The sequence below is a fragment of the Carassius auratus genome, chromosome 19, assembly GCF_003368295.1.
Source record: "Carassius auratus strain Wakin chromosome 19, ASM336829v1, whole genome shotgun sequence".
In the NCBI taxonomy this organism is placed as follows: domain Eukaryota; kingdom Metazoa; phylum Chordata; class Actinopteri; order Cypriniformes; family Cyprinidae; genus Carassius; species Carassius auratus.
In genome coordinates this window covers 4,925,308-4,941,944 of record NC_039261.1, presented here as the reverse complement: position 1 = coordinate 4,941,944, position 16,637 = coordinate 4,925,308, and the positions used below count along the sequence as shown (strand labels likewise).

The 16,637-nt window shown below is 37.6% G+C and overlaps 2 protein-coding genes across 4 annotated transcripts; one reads left to right on the top strand and one right to left on the bottom strand.

Moving 5' to 3' along the window:
• Positions 1-451: 451 nt before the first annotated feature.
• LOC113119190 (poly [ADP-ribose] polymerase 10-like) lies at positions 452-14,389 on the bottom strand. 3 transcript variants are annotated; one of them, XM_026288468.1, is made up of 12 exons: positions 14,260-14,389; positions 13,977-14,047; positions 12,156-12,331; positions 11,811-12,053; positions 10,285-10,515; positions 9,240-10,216; positions 7,857-8,069; positions 7,639-7,768; positions 5,713-6,660; positions 3,936-4,069; positions 3,587-3,761; positions 452-799 (listed from the first exon to the last, which is right to left on the bottom strand). In XM_026288468.1, exons 3-12 carry the CDS (start codon positions 12,328-12,330, stop codon positions 501-503), a joined length of 3,525 nt encoding a protein of 1,174 aa, XP_026144253.1. In that variant the 5' UTR covers position 12,331; positions 13,977-14,047; positions 14,260-14,389; the 3' UTR covers positions 452-500. The 3 variants fall into 3 exon arrangements, with proteins under 3 accessions (XP_026144253.1, XP_026144255.1, XP_026144254.1); XM_026288470.1 differs by having other exon boundaries at positions 7,648-7,768; XM_026288469.1 differs by having other exon boundaries at positions 13,977-14,044; positions 14,260-14,383.
• A 26-nt stretch (positions 14,390-14,415) lies between these two features.
• Positions 14,416-16,151, top strand: LOC113119194 (DNA-directed RNA polymerases I, II, and III subunit RPABC4). The gene is made up of 4 exons (XM_026288472.1): positions 14,416-14,535; positions 14,750-14,814; positions 14,900-14,992; positions 15,693-16,151. The coding sequence occupies exons 2-4, from the start codon at positions 14,754-14,756 to the stop codon at positions 15,713-15,715; spliced, it is 177 nt and encodes a 58-aa protein (XP_026144257.1). The 5' UTR covers positions 14,416-14,535; positions 14,750-14,753; the 3' UTR covers positions 15,716-16,151.
• Positions 16,152-16,637: the final 486 nt, after the last annotated feature.

Sequence of the window (16,637 nt, the reverse complement as noted above, 5' to 3'; positions counted from 1 at the left end):
GCTAATAAAGAACAGCTGTTTTTTTTATTATTTCCCTTAAGAAAGATTTACACCAAAACAATGTATTGGTCATTATTGCATTATAGTTAACAAATACAACTTTATTGTAAAGTGTTACTTATAAATATAATACACATATTCAGATGCACATCAGTTTAGATTTTAAAAAGTTATTGGTGTTGCCAAATTATTTCAAGTGAGACAATCTGAAGAACCCCAAATCTTTTTAGAGTGCACAATTAAATAATAAACGTAAAAATTTTTACTTTATTTCTACTGCTATTACTGTATAAAAACATTGTACAGATAATAACTTAATTCCGGCATTTATTTACTTAAAAATATCAATCATTAAAGATCACTAAAATATGCAAATGTTTTGTCAGTCGCTTACAGCACAGAAGAATGGAATTATTCACAGAATTAAGAAGAGAACCAGAACGAACACTCAGCTGTTGAGAGTGGTTTAATGATAAGACATTGTGAATGTGAAGGGATGTTCAGCTGTAGATCTTCTTGCATGTGATGAGGTACTCTGGGTAAGCCTGTGTGTCGTTGAAGATGACGAAGAGCGTCGGGGAGCTGATCTGATCCGTCACGCTGTGGTATCTGACAGGAACACCTGAGCTCTCCTTCAGCGGGGCTGTTTTATAGTCAGATTTGCCCACAGTGAAGTCTCCGGTCAGCACTCTGGCCACGAATATAAACTTGTGCCCGTCTGCATTGGGTGGAGAGTACGTGTCTGACACTGACAGTGAGGCGTTCACCGCAAAATACACGCCCTGACCGTACACAGTGGCTGTCAGAGAGAAGAAAGATGCATGACGTTCTTAATGCTGCTGTGTGTACGATTTGCATAAAAATACTATAGTATGTTTGCAGATATTTAAGAAACAGGATAAGTTAACATAATTGTTTTACTGAAAAACAATGCTGCAGTCAGTTATTCTCTTTTGAAAATGTGCGTTAAAGGCCGGAATGTCTGTCTCTGTTTTGGTTTGTGTAACCCACCCACTGTCAGTTCACCCAACTGTATTTCAGCACCCTGGGTTACCAGTTGTTGGAAAACACAGAGTATTTCATTTCATTCATCATCAAGTGCGCTCGTTCCTGTTGGTGTCATCAATCTGGCTACCTGTGTGTGTGTCAAGTCTGAGGAGGTGGACCGGGTGAAAACAACTCTCTCCAATATTTTGAATGTGGACTGCAATACCTAGTTCAACCACTCGGTGTCAATCCTACATACAGCACCTTTAAATTCAGATCTGTGTCATTTATACACTATTATAGTTTTTATTAATATTTTGAATTAGACTTTAATATTATTTTCTGATTTATTTTAAGCTTATGGTAAAGTTTTAGCTATATTTTTTTGTCTATATATTTTTTATTTTAGTTATAAGTATTATTTTTTTTTTTTTACATTTTACATATTTACTTCAATTTAAAGTAAATTAAAATAAGTAACATAGCTGAAATAGCATATGTTTTTTTGTGTGTCGTTCTAGATTTAGATTTAAGGATAATACCAGATCAAATTCCGATGAATTTAGATAATTTGGGGATTTGAGTAATTGATAGGGTGTTTCTGGGATGTTGATTTTTCAAATGAAATGTATGAGCCGGCGTTATTTTAGTTTCATGGATCATACTATTATAATTTTTAATATTTGAAAATAAATAGATTTCTATTTAGTCATTTTTTTTTTTAGTGTATTTGTCATTTTTATTAGTTTAGTTTTTTAATTTCTATACAGCTTTTATTCATTTTTATGTAATAGTTTAATGTAGTTTTAGTTGTTTTATTACTTCAAGTTAAACTACACCAAAAAAAAGAGAGAAATGTTGCCTTGTCTACTAGCCAATTTTTTTTTTTTTTATTTGAAATAAAATGTTTTTGGTATCACTTTGTATTAAGGTGTCCTTGTTACATGTACCTACTATTATAATAACAATAAATTATGCATAATTTCATACAAGTAACCCTAAATCAAACCATAGAGTAAGTACTTGTAGTTAATTAATATTACTCAGTACTTAAATGCATACTTACACTGTATCAAGGACACCTTAAAGGAACACTCCACCGTTTTTTGAAATAGGGCTTATTCACATTATTTCCTTTAGATTACATTTAGATAGGTGGGCAAATGCATTTTTGTGTCAGTGCATGCATTGTTTTAGTTTGACTGGGTCGGCGTTAGCTTAGCTTAGCACAATGAATGGAATCATTTGTTGCCAGCTATGGCCTGAGGAAAAGTGATAAAAAAAAAAAAAAAACCCCACCTAATTACTTCTTGTGGCCTGCGTATTCACAACGAGTACAAATAGCGATCCAGATTAACACTAGGCGATTTCCTAGGCAGATATTGACTTGGGACTATATTATGGGGAAGCACAGGCGAAGCACTGCTGCTTAGGCGAAGCACTGCTACTTCGGCGCAGGGATATCACGCAACACATGAAATCCCACGACTTCCGTCAACATACCGGCATGAATAGTAGCTGCCTGGCTATTTTCCTTACAGTACACGAATGGCGATGAACATGGCTGATTTTGAGAGAGACGAAGAGGGTGACTTCTCAGACAGTCAAGAACCAGAACCATACCTTTTTGAACCAGAGTTTACAGAAGACAGGCTGCGTGCTTTGGAAATAGAACGACAGTAGGAGGAGGTTGCGTTCGCTCAACAGCCTGAGGACGTGAGGATGAGAGCCAACATGAACTGGTGGTGTGAATGTGGGGGAATATGCCAATCTATGCCGACGGAAATAGAGTGTCTGTGCTGTAGAGAGTGGGACATGTTTTTGCCATTGATGACCAGGCTCAACACGTCAGATCAAGATAAGCGTGCCCGAAGTTGTGTGTGTCACATCTACAGAGGATTTCACGGCGCTGATCCATTCTGCAGTACTCGATTTTTTTTTCCGGTGTGACAAAGTGAACTGGAAAAAACGCCCCATGCCGAATGGACCAAATGGACAGCTGTCCACAGAGTAAGTGATTATTTTAATCATGACGCATGTATAGATCGACCCATATTATACCTGTATTCACATAGAGTTGATGTTTTCATGTGTTGCGTGATATCTCTGCGCCGAAGTAGCAGTGCTTCGCCTAAGCAGCAGTGCTTCGCCTGTGCTTCCCCATAATATAGTCCCAAGTCAATATCTGCCTAGGAAATCGCCTAGTGTTAATCTGGATCGCTATTTGTACTCGTTGTGAATACGCTGGCCACAAGAAGTAATTAGGTGGGGTTTTTTTAATTTTTTGATCACTTTTACTCAGGCCATGCTAGCTGGCAACAAAGGATTCCATTCATTGTGCTAAGCTAAGCTAACGCCGACCCAGTCAAACTAAAACAATGCATGCACTGACACAACAATGCATTTGCCCACCTATCTAAATGTAGGAAATAATGTGAATAAGCCCTATTTCAAAAAACGGTGGAGTGTTCCTTTAAAATAAAGTGTAACCTGTATTTTTAATGGTATTAATGAACTACACCAGCCCTGCTGTAAGCCATGCTAAGTGTGAAGCTTGCCAAAACAAACAGCAGCATGTGACTGATCCACAGCACACTACCGTTTTTCCCACAGAAGCTCCTGTTGAAGCCGTGGATGCAGATCTCCTTGACGCTGGTCTCACTGGTGCCGTGGTAAAGGGTGCGCTCCACCTGTGCCTCTGAGGAGCTGCGCTCAATACTGGCCTTCTTCAGCCTGTACTGGTCATGCAGGAGCTTATTCATCAGCTTATCAACCTGAAAACACCAGCAGAGGCAGTGTGAGAGATAACAGACCACCAGAAACACATCCAAAGCAGATAATCACTGCTGTAGTAAATTCACAGGTCTTTACTCTATTCATGTCTTGCACCCCTCTGAACTACACATGCACCGACAGACACCGAGCCTTGCGGCCGTGTTAAGTCGTACCTTAATGATTTTGATTTTGTTGTGGCTGTCCTGAAGGGTGTCATAGAAATCTTTGACCACATTCTGGAATTCATCAGAGTCTACATCCACGGGACACACTTCAGGCAAGCTGGACAGCAGACCGTACTCTTCATCTGAAACATAAGTGTCATCTACTGAACACACACTCACAACGTCTGACATGATTCTGGCCTGTTCCTGTTTTCTTATGTGGACTTTAAAGTTACTTCCTGTCTGCTGTGTCTTTGTAGACTGCGTCTGAAGTAGTTTTGGCTTCCCTGTTCCCTGTGCTCATCTCAGCTCTTGTCCAGTGTTGCCTGCCTCTCTTCAGTGCATTGGATGCTACATTTGGATCCTACTCTCCCTCATCTTTGATTTCCACCAATACAACACCATTTTGTTGAAAGTGACTTCTGTGTGAGTTGTGCATCATACATCACTAAACTACTGAATAATGAAACTTTATTAGTTTTACTGAAGTGATCACATCTTTAGACGAAGCGATTCAAGCTTGAATATTACATATATTAACAGGAACACTTTAGTTTAGGGGTTGCTTATTAATATGCATATTACTAGCACATTGGCTGTTTGTTGGTCCTTATAAACCATGTATTAATGCCTTATTCTTAATCCTGAGCTAAATTTAGCAATTACTTTACAAGCTATTAGTAAGCAATTTTATTTTGGCAATTATTGAGGCAAAAGTCATAGTTGATATTTAATACTACAAACTAAAGTGTGACCAATAATACTGATGAACAAGGCCAGATACACAGATGAAACAAATAATAAGTTTCAATATATTCAAGTCTTAATATAGATTTTTGTTATTAATTTTTGCCGACTCAATAATCCCAACACCCCCCCCCCCAAATAATTTAGCATAATTCATACATAAATTGAATTTATTCATAACATTCTTAACTAATTAACTGGCATATCATTTACAATACTTACAATTACAATAACAAATCAAAAACTGACAAAATTGATTGATTGATTGATTGATTGATTGCTTCATTGGTTGATTTATTGATTGCTTCATTGGTTGATTGCTTCATTGTTTGATTGATTGATTGATTGGTTGGTTGATTGATTGATTTATTGATTGATTGCTTCATCGATTGCTTCATTGGTTGATTGGTTGATTTGATGATTGGATGGTTGATTGATTAACTGATTGGTTTATTGATTGATTGCTTCATCGATTGATTGATTGATTGATTGATTTGATGATTGGATGGTTGATTGATTAACTGATTGGTTTATTGATTGATTGCTTCATCGATTGATTGATTGATTGATTGATTTGATGATTGGATGGTTGATTGATTAACTGATTGGTTTATTGATTGATTGCTTCATTGGTTGATCGATTGGTTGGTTGATTGGTTGATTTTGAAAAGACAACTGACAAAACAAAATAATAAAAAAAATCTAAATTACGAAACACTCATATGCTTAGATTATTTCAATTTGATAGATTTTCCCAGCAAAAATTGATTTAAGCAACTAATCTGACTTATGAATCAGAATATCATGTGTAATCAACATAATCAACAACGTATTTTCATAATTTCACTAATTAATTGGCATATCATGTATATATCATCTGAGAAAGAAGTATGCGTTATGACTGGAAACTATAATGAAGAACTATTTTGCCTGTTTTTAAACAAAAAATAATGAGAGTGAAGTCTGGCATCAACATGCGAAACGATGGAGTCTTCCTTTGGGCACGTCATTATTTTGGGGTTTTTATCTTAATTGGTACCTGCACCCTCCGTGTACAAGTCCTCTGTGCTCAGCATCTTCCGTTTAATAGGCACAGATTTCCCGGATGCCAAACTGTGCTCCTCCATCTTCTCGAAGTCAATGCTGCACGGCTGATTGTTGAAGAGAATATCAGTCTTCTTCTGCTTCATCTTCCAAGCGTTCTCAATAAACACCGTGGCATCCGGCGGGTACGGGATGGCCTTGGAGGAGGAGCCCTGCTCAAACCACACCCACTGTACGGTCTTCATGATTTCAGCATCCGTCATCATGTTCTCTGTCCTCCTCAGGACGTTCTTCAGCTCCTTCACGGCCTCTGAGACGTACTCTTTGAAGCCGGAGAGGACGGCGGTGGTGCCCTGGATGCTGACCTCGACCGCATGCTTCCTCTTAATGAGCTCTATGCATCTCTTCTGATGGGAGGAGAGTTTCCGCAGGCTCTTGTGCTCGACTTTCTCCTCACACTGTCTCAGTCCAACCTTCTTGCTCAATGCGATGTCCACTCTGACGAGATCATGGTTGTAGTTAGCAAACACACAGATCTCAGCTTTGTTGGCTGACTTGATGGCGTCTTGCAAGGACACTTCATACGCTCTCTCCAGCTGCGTGTTCTCCTGGTTTGGCATGGAGTCGCTCCTGGACAGTTCTAGAGCTTTCTGGAAGTCCTCTGCGTCTGATCTTTGGTTGAGCTCCATTGACATCTGAATGGCCAGCAGGAAGCTTGCGTCCTCGTCGAGACTGCAGGTGTTCATGGGTGCAGAGGAGCTCTGGAGGTCATGGGTCTGCAGTGACTGGGGTTGGTCGTCCTCTTCTTCTGCCGCTGCAGAGGTATCTTGAGTATCTGAATACAAATCTGCAGATTCAATGTCTGTGGCTCCGAAACTTGAAGGTTGAGGGTTCAAATCGCTGGCAATGACTGCTAAGATCTTCTTAGCTTCTTCAATACGAGCTGAGTGACAGAAAACATTCAGTAACCATTTGGATTCAACAACAACAACAAAAAACACAGAATAGCATTGTATTAAAGACTTTGTTTTATTTCGTTCAAAATTCCACGTTTTCCATTTTTTGGAACTTTTCTGGACAACTTCATTTATTACGATTTATTTTTACAATAGCCCTTGTGTTTTCAGAAATGCTATGTTCTTAATTCTTCTGGTTATCAAAAGAAGGCATAACATTTAGTTTAATTTATCTTCTAATCAAATTAAAGTTTAAAAAACTTATTTTTGGCAATCAAAGGGGGTTTACTATTGAGATTAAAACATAGAACAAATATTGTGTGATTATTCATTAGATTATTCAAAAAGTTTTATTAGTAATAGTAGTAGTAGTAGTAGTCTTTGTACATTCTAACTGACAATATTAATATATTTTCTGACACAATTTCTTCAAGTTAATCCAAACTTTTATTTTGACAGGTTGCCATGAGGGCCTTTACGTTTCTGTGTGTATATGACATGACAACATTTTACTCAAAGGTAAAATGCTCATGAAGTGGGAATGTTGTTCATGTATTTTTGTACTCATATATTCAGCAGGCTGATGTTAAAATCACAGCGAGTGTCGCGCACTTTAGTATGTGTGTAGCAAACGAAATTACAGCTATGCCATTCATTCATACAGAGACAAACACAGAACATGCAGGATTCATATTTAAATAGTCTTTTGTAGCTTAACATTTACAAATTCTAGTCCATATCACGATTTGATTTAAGTGTGTTCATTCATCCAATGAATCAAATTCCGTGTTATACACTAAATTCCTTTGTTATAGCTGTGCGCATTTTCCGCATTGCACAAATCATAGGGCCTTAAATCAGTGTATTTTATTTAATGCAGAAAAGAGGTGGAACTAAGGGGTCTCGGCCCACTTATAATTCAACGACTGCTAAAGAATAAGTCGAGAAATGATCTCTATAATGACCTGAAGTACCTGCATCGGTTGAGTTACGTGCGTTCGGGACTCCAGAAGTGAATTCCTCAATGGTATTAGCAGAGGAACTTCTCTGGAAGTTTTGGCAGGCTGTCATTTTCCATGCAAGCTCCAGGATGTCCTGTGGACAGCACAGATACAATCAACCCTAAAGTATTACTGAGTATTTGAGATATGCCAGAATTAACTACAAGGCTGGGATACGTTACACCATCTTCCAGCGGCTCCCAGTGCACTTTGGCCATGTCGATAAAGACTTCAAACTTTGCAGTCATCTCTGCCAGTATGCTGACACCCTCCTCCTCCAGCAGGAAGCGGGAAATGCCAGGCTGGGTCACCACGATGGTCTTTGTAAAGACTGATCCGATAATAGCACTTAATAATTCTGCCGCTGATTGGCATACACTCCTCTCTCCCTGAATCTAAAAGTGAATTTAAGAGATTGCAAAGCAAATATAGAAGACAATTACCACACGGTTCTTAGTTCTCACTTCAGTTCAAGACTGAGAAAAATGACAATACATTACATGATAGAAATAGAAATTTCAGAGACAATAGGCTAAGTTTTTAGTGAAAGTAAAGTTAACAAATGCAATCATGCTGTTTTTCTGAATATGTACATGTCTGTGTTTCGCTCATGCAAATACTGATTCTGAGTATTTTAGATGTTCAACACAATCTTGCAGGTTAGTCTATTGTTAATACACAAATTAATATAATTTTGTTTGTTAGTTACTACTTTTTTATTATTTACCCCCAACAATTCAGTAAAACTCAATCCTACATGTTCATTTTATGTATTCAAAAGAATTACTTTATATATTTATATTAACATAAAACTACTTTTACTTTTATTTTTACTTTTAGAAATTACTTCGTGAACAACTTCAATAAATTCTATAACTTACACTTGTTCAAATATTTGAGGTCAGTAAGATTTGTAGTTTTTGATGGGACTTCTCATCAAGGCCGCATTTATTTGAAATACAACAAAAACAGTATCTAAAAAAAAATCTTATTACAATTTAAAATAGCGGTTTTCTATTTGACTATATTTAAAAATTTTGTTTATTAATGTGATCATAGCAAAAAAAAAAAAAAATTATCCAGTTAAAAGAACATTTTTATTTATATAACTTTACTTTACAACATCCCAAAGCATAGTATTGTACTTTTTACTGCAGTAAATTACATTAGAAATCCACTACTTTCTTACTTTTACTAAAGTAAAAGTAATTCAAAGATTTACTTGAGTACAAGAAAGTACAACATTTTTAATGCTCTTAAATATTAAAAGTAATGGAAAAACAACAACAACTATTATTTATAAAGAGTAGTGCAGTTAAAAGTATGACATTATGCGTTGGAATGTAGTGCAGTAAAAGTTTTCCAAAGAAAAACACTTTTTCACTCAAATTTACTTGAGTAAAGTAAAAGTGCTTCACTACTGCCCACCTCAATCAATTCAATGCAACCTTGCTGAATTAAAGCATTAATAAATAAAAAAACTATATCTTACTGACCCCTAACTTTTTATCAGTAGGGTAAATGTCATTTAAATCAGTTGAATGGAAGCAAACTCAGTAACTAACACTCAATCCATCTCCAGTGTCCAGTGGGAACAGGATGACCTCTCCCATGTCCGCCATTAGACCTTGATGATGGAGCTGGAGGAACTTGAGCATTCCTGGCTCCATAGACAGGACGATCTCCTTCTGGCGTGGTGTGCTGAGAAACGCTACCATCTTCTCGTGATTGTCCTTCTCCATCCCTGTCAGGGTGACGGCAGTAATCACTCCGCCCGCGTCGGACAGTTTGGCACTGCAGAAGTCCAGAGACACCAGGAAGTCAGACCAGTCTGTTGAAGAGAGCACGTTCTCGTACTCTTTGTCTATGGGCACAGTGAACTCTGAGATCTGGGACTCTATTAAATCTCTGGCCTGTTTGACGGCGCTGCGGGACGGAGATGTTACAGAGACCCTACAGTCCGAGACGCTGTAGGTTGAAGGTACGCTTTTCAAAGACAAACTCAGCCTCTTTTTAACATCCTCCCGTCCGAGAAACTCAGCTTTGAGCTTGTCATACATCTGATGGTCCTCCACGACACCGGTCAGGAACTTCAGAACCTCAGTTTTAAGTCTTTCAGCCTCAATCAGATCAGGCCCTTTGATTTGGACGCCATCTTTTCCTAGAGTGACGTCAAACTTGGGGTGATCCTTTTTGAGGTTCTCGAGCAAACTGCTCAAACTGAGCAGGTGATGTTTAGTGGGGTCGTGCACAGATACCAAGCTAACGCACTCCTTCTGGACAGATGGCTCAGGAGCAGATGCAGAAGTCGCTAAATTTGTGGCATTGTCTGCCAGAGCAGCTTTGTGTCCTAAGCTGACGCTCAACACTGGAACAGAAACAGTCGGACTTTGGGGTTGGTTCCTATCTGTCAGTGTTCCCTGTTCATCTTGAGCACTCACAGACGACTGATCCTCAAGAGCGTGCAGGAAATCAAAGTAAGGCTCCACTACTAAATCTGTCCCTTCCAAATGATGGGATTTCTGGAGAACACACTCCACAGCTGTGAAAGAGATCACTCAGTTCAGACTCCACAACTCTAAAACAGAGACTTCAAGAAAGACGACTTACATTTCACATCTTTAAAAGAAACCTTAGCATGTCCGTCGGCTAGCATGCTAACTGCTATGACATCAGCGCCGCCAGCACGACTGCTCCCGAAGTAGAGCTCCAGCATGTCCTCTGTGAGCGCTGGAGACAGACTGGCCACCAGAATGGAGTCGGTCGATTCGACCTGCTCCAGAGTGACCTTTCCTCCATTTAGATTCTTCTTGGAAACTTCGTCTTTAAGCATCTGAAAGTCTGTTGAATCACATAGACAATGACAGAACATTTAAGACAAGCTACCAAAGATTATTATCATGCATTAATTTATTTCGTGCATGCATTAGAGAGGACATTGGATGCAAAATTGACTTTTACATGGTGTTTGCATATAAATGTGTCTTAGCGGTGTGTGAACATAACCACCCTACAATGATAAAAATCCATTATCTTCTTTTTTTGTTTAATCCCCAAAAAACCTAAACAGTCTCAATTAGGAAGAAGTTTTGATTTTCACATAGCGGATTAGTTTTGTTTTTGATGGTAACGCACCACCGAATACACAGACATGAAAGGGGCGGGGTAATCAGCAGCTCATTATCATTTAAAGAGACATGCACCGAAACAGGTAGCTGTGAACAGAGCTGACAAAATACAAAACTTGTTGTTTTACACTACCATTGAGGAATTTTAACCAAGGACATTACCAACCATACCAGCCTGTGGAAAATGGGCATCCGATGACCCCTTTAAAATGACTAACAAGAGCTCAAATCTCTGATATAGTGGCCCTTAAATGTATGTGCACACCTAAAAATGTACTTAAAAAATATAATTATTTGATATCAAAAGCTGCTCAAGCTCAAGTTAGTTTTTTAGAACTAACTTACTGTAATTTATGCATTTTAAAATATAATTTATTGCTGTCATCAAAGCTGAATTTTCTGCATCATTACTCCAGTTTCAGTGTCACATGATCTTATTTCTAATATGCTGATCTGCTGCTCATGTAAAACATTTATTAGTATTACTATTATGAATGTTAAAAATGGTTGTGCTAACTTATATTTTATGGAATCCATGATGATGCATTTTCCAGAGTTCTTTAATGAATAGAATATATAACAGAAATTAATAACAGAAAATAACAGAATTTATTTGAAATAGCAATCTTTCGGAACATTATAAATGTCTTTACTGTTACTTTTGATCATTGTAATGCATCCTTGTTAAGGAAGCATTAAATTAAACTAGTTTTTTTTAAAAATAAAGTCTGTGTTTGAATGGTGCTCAAGCTTTTCTCAGAAATGTCTTCATCGCTTTTACTGTCACTGTTGTTTTAGTGAAGTTTAGTGTATGTATAAATCCTATCAGAGGAACCACACACAGGTGTAGAGGAACACATTAACATAAACATATTCCACTCACATTATCTTGTGAACCCCAAGACACCACTTGGTATGATATTATTATTTTGTGTTATGTAATGCAAAGACAAAGTATGCCGATAGTATTTTCTGTATGCTCTGCTGATAGACTGATGTGCTACAAACCTTTGTCTAAAGGTTTTTTTAAGTGTACTAAAACCAGATCCTTGTTCGGAGACTGATATAGGATGAAGTCTGTTTCACAATCCATCCCAGTCACATTTTCCACATAAAGCTCCACATGGTCCAGTGAAGTGTGTGGATTGATCCCTTTCAGCAGCAGTTTTCCAGGGTCCTTTGGTGGTTTCCTCCGCACTGTCAGTTTGGTATTCTGGAGGACATGGGACTTGGAGACAACTCTGGCAGCAGCTAGAGTAAGAGAAACAAACGTTTTGCTTATGTATGCATGTAATATTCTTAATTTATTTCTTTTAAATATACTTTTTAATCTATTTTATGTAATTTCTTTACTCTCTGCATCTTCAAAAACCACCAAAGCATGGTTTCCATTCTTCTCAAAAGAGACCACGTTCCCTCCTCCAGAGCGTCGCTTGTTTTCAAAGTAGAGAGATAGAAGGTCATCGTCCAAATCATCAGGAATATCCAGAATCTCCAAACTGCACTCCTCCAGGTTGCTCTCAGCCATCCTAACCAAACAGAAAACACACATGAAGAAAGTAGTGGAGACACTTGAGCAAAACTGACATTCCTACTGCAATTAAAGTAAAAACAAATCAATAAAATCAAAAGTTGTGTTCGTTAGGTTTTACTTTCTTTTTCACATTTCACATATTCAATCACCTAATGGTTACTGGATGTTGTAACATCATAAATAAAAATCTTATATACAGACAGACAGACAGACAGACAGACAGACAGACAGACAGACAGACAGACAGACAGACAGACAGACAGATAGATAGATAGATAGATAGATAGATAGATAGATAGATAGATAGATAGATAGATAGATAGATAGATAGATAGATAGTCAGACAGATAGACAGACAGACAGACAGACAGACAGACTGACAAACAGATAGATAGATAGATAGATAGATAGATAGATAGATAGATAGATAGATAGATAGACAGACAGACAGACAGACAGACAGACAGACAGACAGACAGACAGATAGTCAGACAGACAGATAGTCAGACAGACAGATAGTCAGACAGACATACAGACAGACAGATAGTCAGACAGACAGACAGATAGTCAGACAGACAGATAGTCAGACAGACAGATAGTCAGACAGACATACAGACAGACAGATAGTCAGACAGACAGACAGATAGTCAGACAGACAGATAGTCAGACAGATAGTCAGACAGACAGATAGACAGATAGTCAGACAGACAGACAGATAGTCAGACAGACAGATAGTCAGACAGACAGACAGATAGTCAGACAGACAGACAGATAGTCAGACAGACAGACAGACAGACAGATAGTCAGACAGACAGACAGACAGATAGTCAGATAGTCAGACAGACAGATAGTCAGACAGACAGACAGATAGTCAGACAGACAGACAGACAGATAGTCAGACAGACAGACAGACAGATAGTCAGATAGTCAGACAGACAGATAGTCAGACAGACAGACAGATAGTCAGACAGACAGACAGACAGACAGATAGTCAGACAGACAGACAGACAGACAGATAGTCAGACAGACAGACAGACAGATAGTCAGACAGACAGATAGACAGATAGTCAGACAGACAGACAGATAGTCAGACAGACAGATAGACAGATAGTCAGACAGACAGACAGATAGTCAGATAGTCAGACAGACAGACAGATAGTCAGACAGAAAGATAGTCAGACAGATATACAGACAGACAGACAGACAGGTAGTCAGACAGACAGACAGACAGACAGACAGACAGACAGTCAGACAGACAGACAGACAGACAGACAGATAGTCAGACAGACAGACAGACAGACAGACAGACAGACAGACAGATAGTCAGACAGACAGACAGACAGACAGATAGTCAGACAGAAAGATAGTCAGACAGATATACAGACAGACAGATAGTCAGGTAACTTGGTAACTGGATGTTGTGAACTTATGAAAATATATCTTGTGTCGTGTAATAAATAATAAACCATTTCCGAGAAAAAGAAACTGAAAGGGTGATAACTGGTAACAGTCATAACTGACAGTAACGCTTTGATATTAATAATACGAAGAAGAATTAAAACTGTTCAAGATCATGTTTAAACAATACTTGCATAATAAGAGCATAACACAACAGAGAGACTTAAATTGAGCAGGCTTACCTCAAACATGAACATTGACTGTCAACTGCTGAGACACAATCCTTCCTGCTTTGACTAGGTCAACCACTCTTCTGACACAGAACAACATTTCAGGGATACAGATAATATATATATATATACATTTATATTTGTTATTAAATATCAATAACACTATTGTACAAATAATAACAATAATAATGCGCAACACAATTGTTATTGCAGTACTAAAGACGTATTACTAAGAGCCACACTTTCAAAGAATTGATTAAATTAAAAATACTTCTATATATGCAAGATTACGTACGGTTTCCGATTAATACATGCTTAATGATGTCTCCGGGATTTCAGAAGTTTTTCTCCACACAGGGAAATAAAAGTGCACCTTAAACCAGTAACTGCGTGAAATTACAAGCCCCGCCCACCAGTGTTTGACGAGCCCAGCTGAGGTATGCGATTCTGTCAATCATTCGTTTCAACCAATAGCAGCGTTTGTTACTGTGATGTCTTTCTGTAAGTACTGCGCATGCGTGAATGCCGACAGCGTTTTCCAGGCAGCAAACTGAGAGCTCACGCGTGAAAGGTAATGCGTGGAATGGCTGTATACACTAATAAATGAAATAAAAAACAATAATGTTTTATCGTAATGCGTCAAACGAGTTTGTAACAGTAGAACGTATTGGAATAATAACGTCACATCCCTTATATGGCTCCTTACAAGTCTAGCTCATGTAACTAGTAGATACGTTACTATATCAATTTAAGTGTTAATTTCGTGTAAATTTTGTGTGTTTCAGTGCCATGGATCCTCAGAAAGACATTCCTCCTCCTAAACAGCAGCCGATGATCTATATTTGTGGAGGTAATCACTCTCTTCATGCTTTTAGTGATGCATGTCGTGTGTTTAAGCATTAGTCTTTGATAATCGTGTCTTAACTGTGTTTCAGAGTGTCACACAGAAAACGAGATCAAGGCCAGAGACCCCATCAGATGCAGAGAGTGCGGTTACAGGATCATGTACAAGAAGAGGACCAAAAGATGTATCCTTTCTCAACTAATGCAGAGTGGTTAAATGGGAAAAGTAACCCGCCGTCATTTACTCACTGCCATGCTGCTCCAAAACCCACATCATATGCTTTAACTTGTCTTTTTTTCCCCCATGCAACATTGTAATCAGCTCATTCTTTTCATGCAATTAAAGTTCATACTCACCACATCTGTAGAGCTCAAAAAACAACAACAACAACAACAAAACAAAAAACACATAAAAGTGGTCCATCTGATTTACCAGGTCGTGTGAAGTTGTATTAAGAATTTAATTTTGAAAAGATGACCATTTAAATACATCAATATTCTTTCATTCAAATATATAGGTCTGCCATCATGCCACTTGATCACAACATGTCAAATCAATGGCGATTGCTATTAATATTATAAAGTATATACGCTAAAGGATGCCCTTTTTGGAGCTTTACAGCTGTGTGAAAAAGAGAAATGTGACAGACATTCTTCACATTTCTTATGTTTTTCATAAAGCGTATGGTGGTGAATAAATAATGACTTTTTTTGTGATTAACTTCTGCTTAATTCTTCTAATAATTACAAAATTAAGCTCTTGCCATGTTTTCTTGATTCAGATATATATACCATGATAATGAATTATAGTCATGTTAACATTTTCTGGTCCTCTGTATTAACCCTCCTGTGTTCATTATATTTTCCCCTAACTTCTGTTTCCAGTGGTTGTTTTTGATGCCCGATGAGATGGAGCTGCTGTTTTCCTGAAATAATTAGCTTTTTATAATCTTTGACTTTGTAAATACATGTATACAATTTGAATAAGCAGTAATGGATCAAATTGGAGTAAAATACAATTTACAAAAAAATATTGTGGGTGTTTTCTTTTTGTATTTGCAGTTTTGCAGAATTATAAATTGACTTATCATTTGGTGTAAACCCTGCTCAAATCAAGTAGTGAGTTGTTCTTGTCATTTAGGATGGATGAAGGGATTTTTTCCACATTAGAAATGGAAATAGTATCAGCCGTCATTAAGGTGCGGTCCCATTAACGAAATATCACAAGCAAATAGGACTTGTGAACACATGTGAACCTGTTGTGAAATCTGCCTGGGGATATGTTTCGCCCAATCACATGAAGTTCTTTTGAAAAACAAATATATATTAAACAATGTCAAAATATTTGTTGTCATTGTTGTGTTTTACAGTAGCTTCCAAAAGTTTGTGTGAAACCTGATGGTCCAGCATGATTTGAGAAAAAAAAAATGTTATGCTTTAATAGATGAAAAAAAAACTGCACAACAAATCTGTCGATCTGTATAAGTTCAGATGATCAGAATCACAACTTTGCTCAAATTTGGACAGTTTCATAATCCAAAATCTACACTCTTAAAAATAACGGTTCTTTATTGGCATCGATGGTTCTGTGAAGAACTTTAAACATCCAAGGGACCTTTCAAACGCAGTAAAGGTTCTTTATAGTCGAAAAATGTTATTAAGATTCCTAAAATGTTCTTCAAAATGGTTCTTTTAGAAACGGAAAGGTTCTATGGGGAACCAAAAATGGTTCTTCTATGCCATCAATTTGTTACTTGAACCAAAATAGAAAAGGCTAAACAGAATAACTTCTGTGCTGTTCGAAGCACTAAATAAATTTTCTGTTTCTTT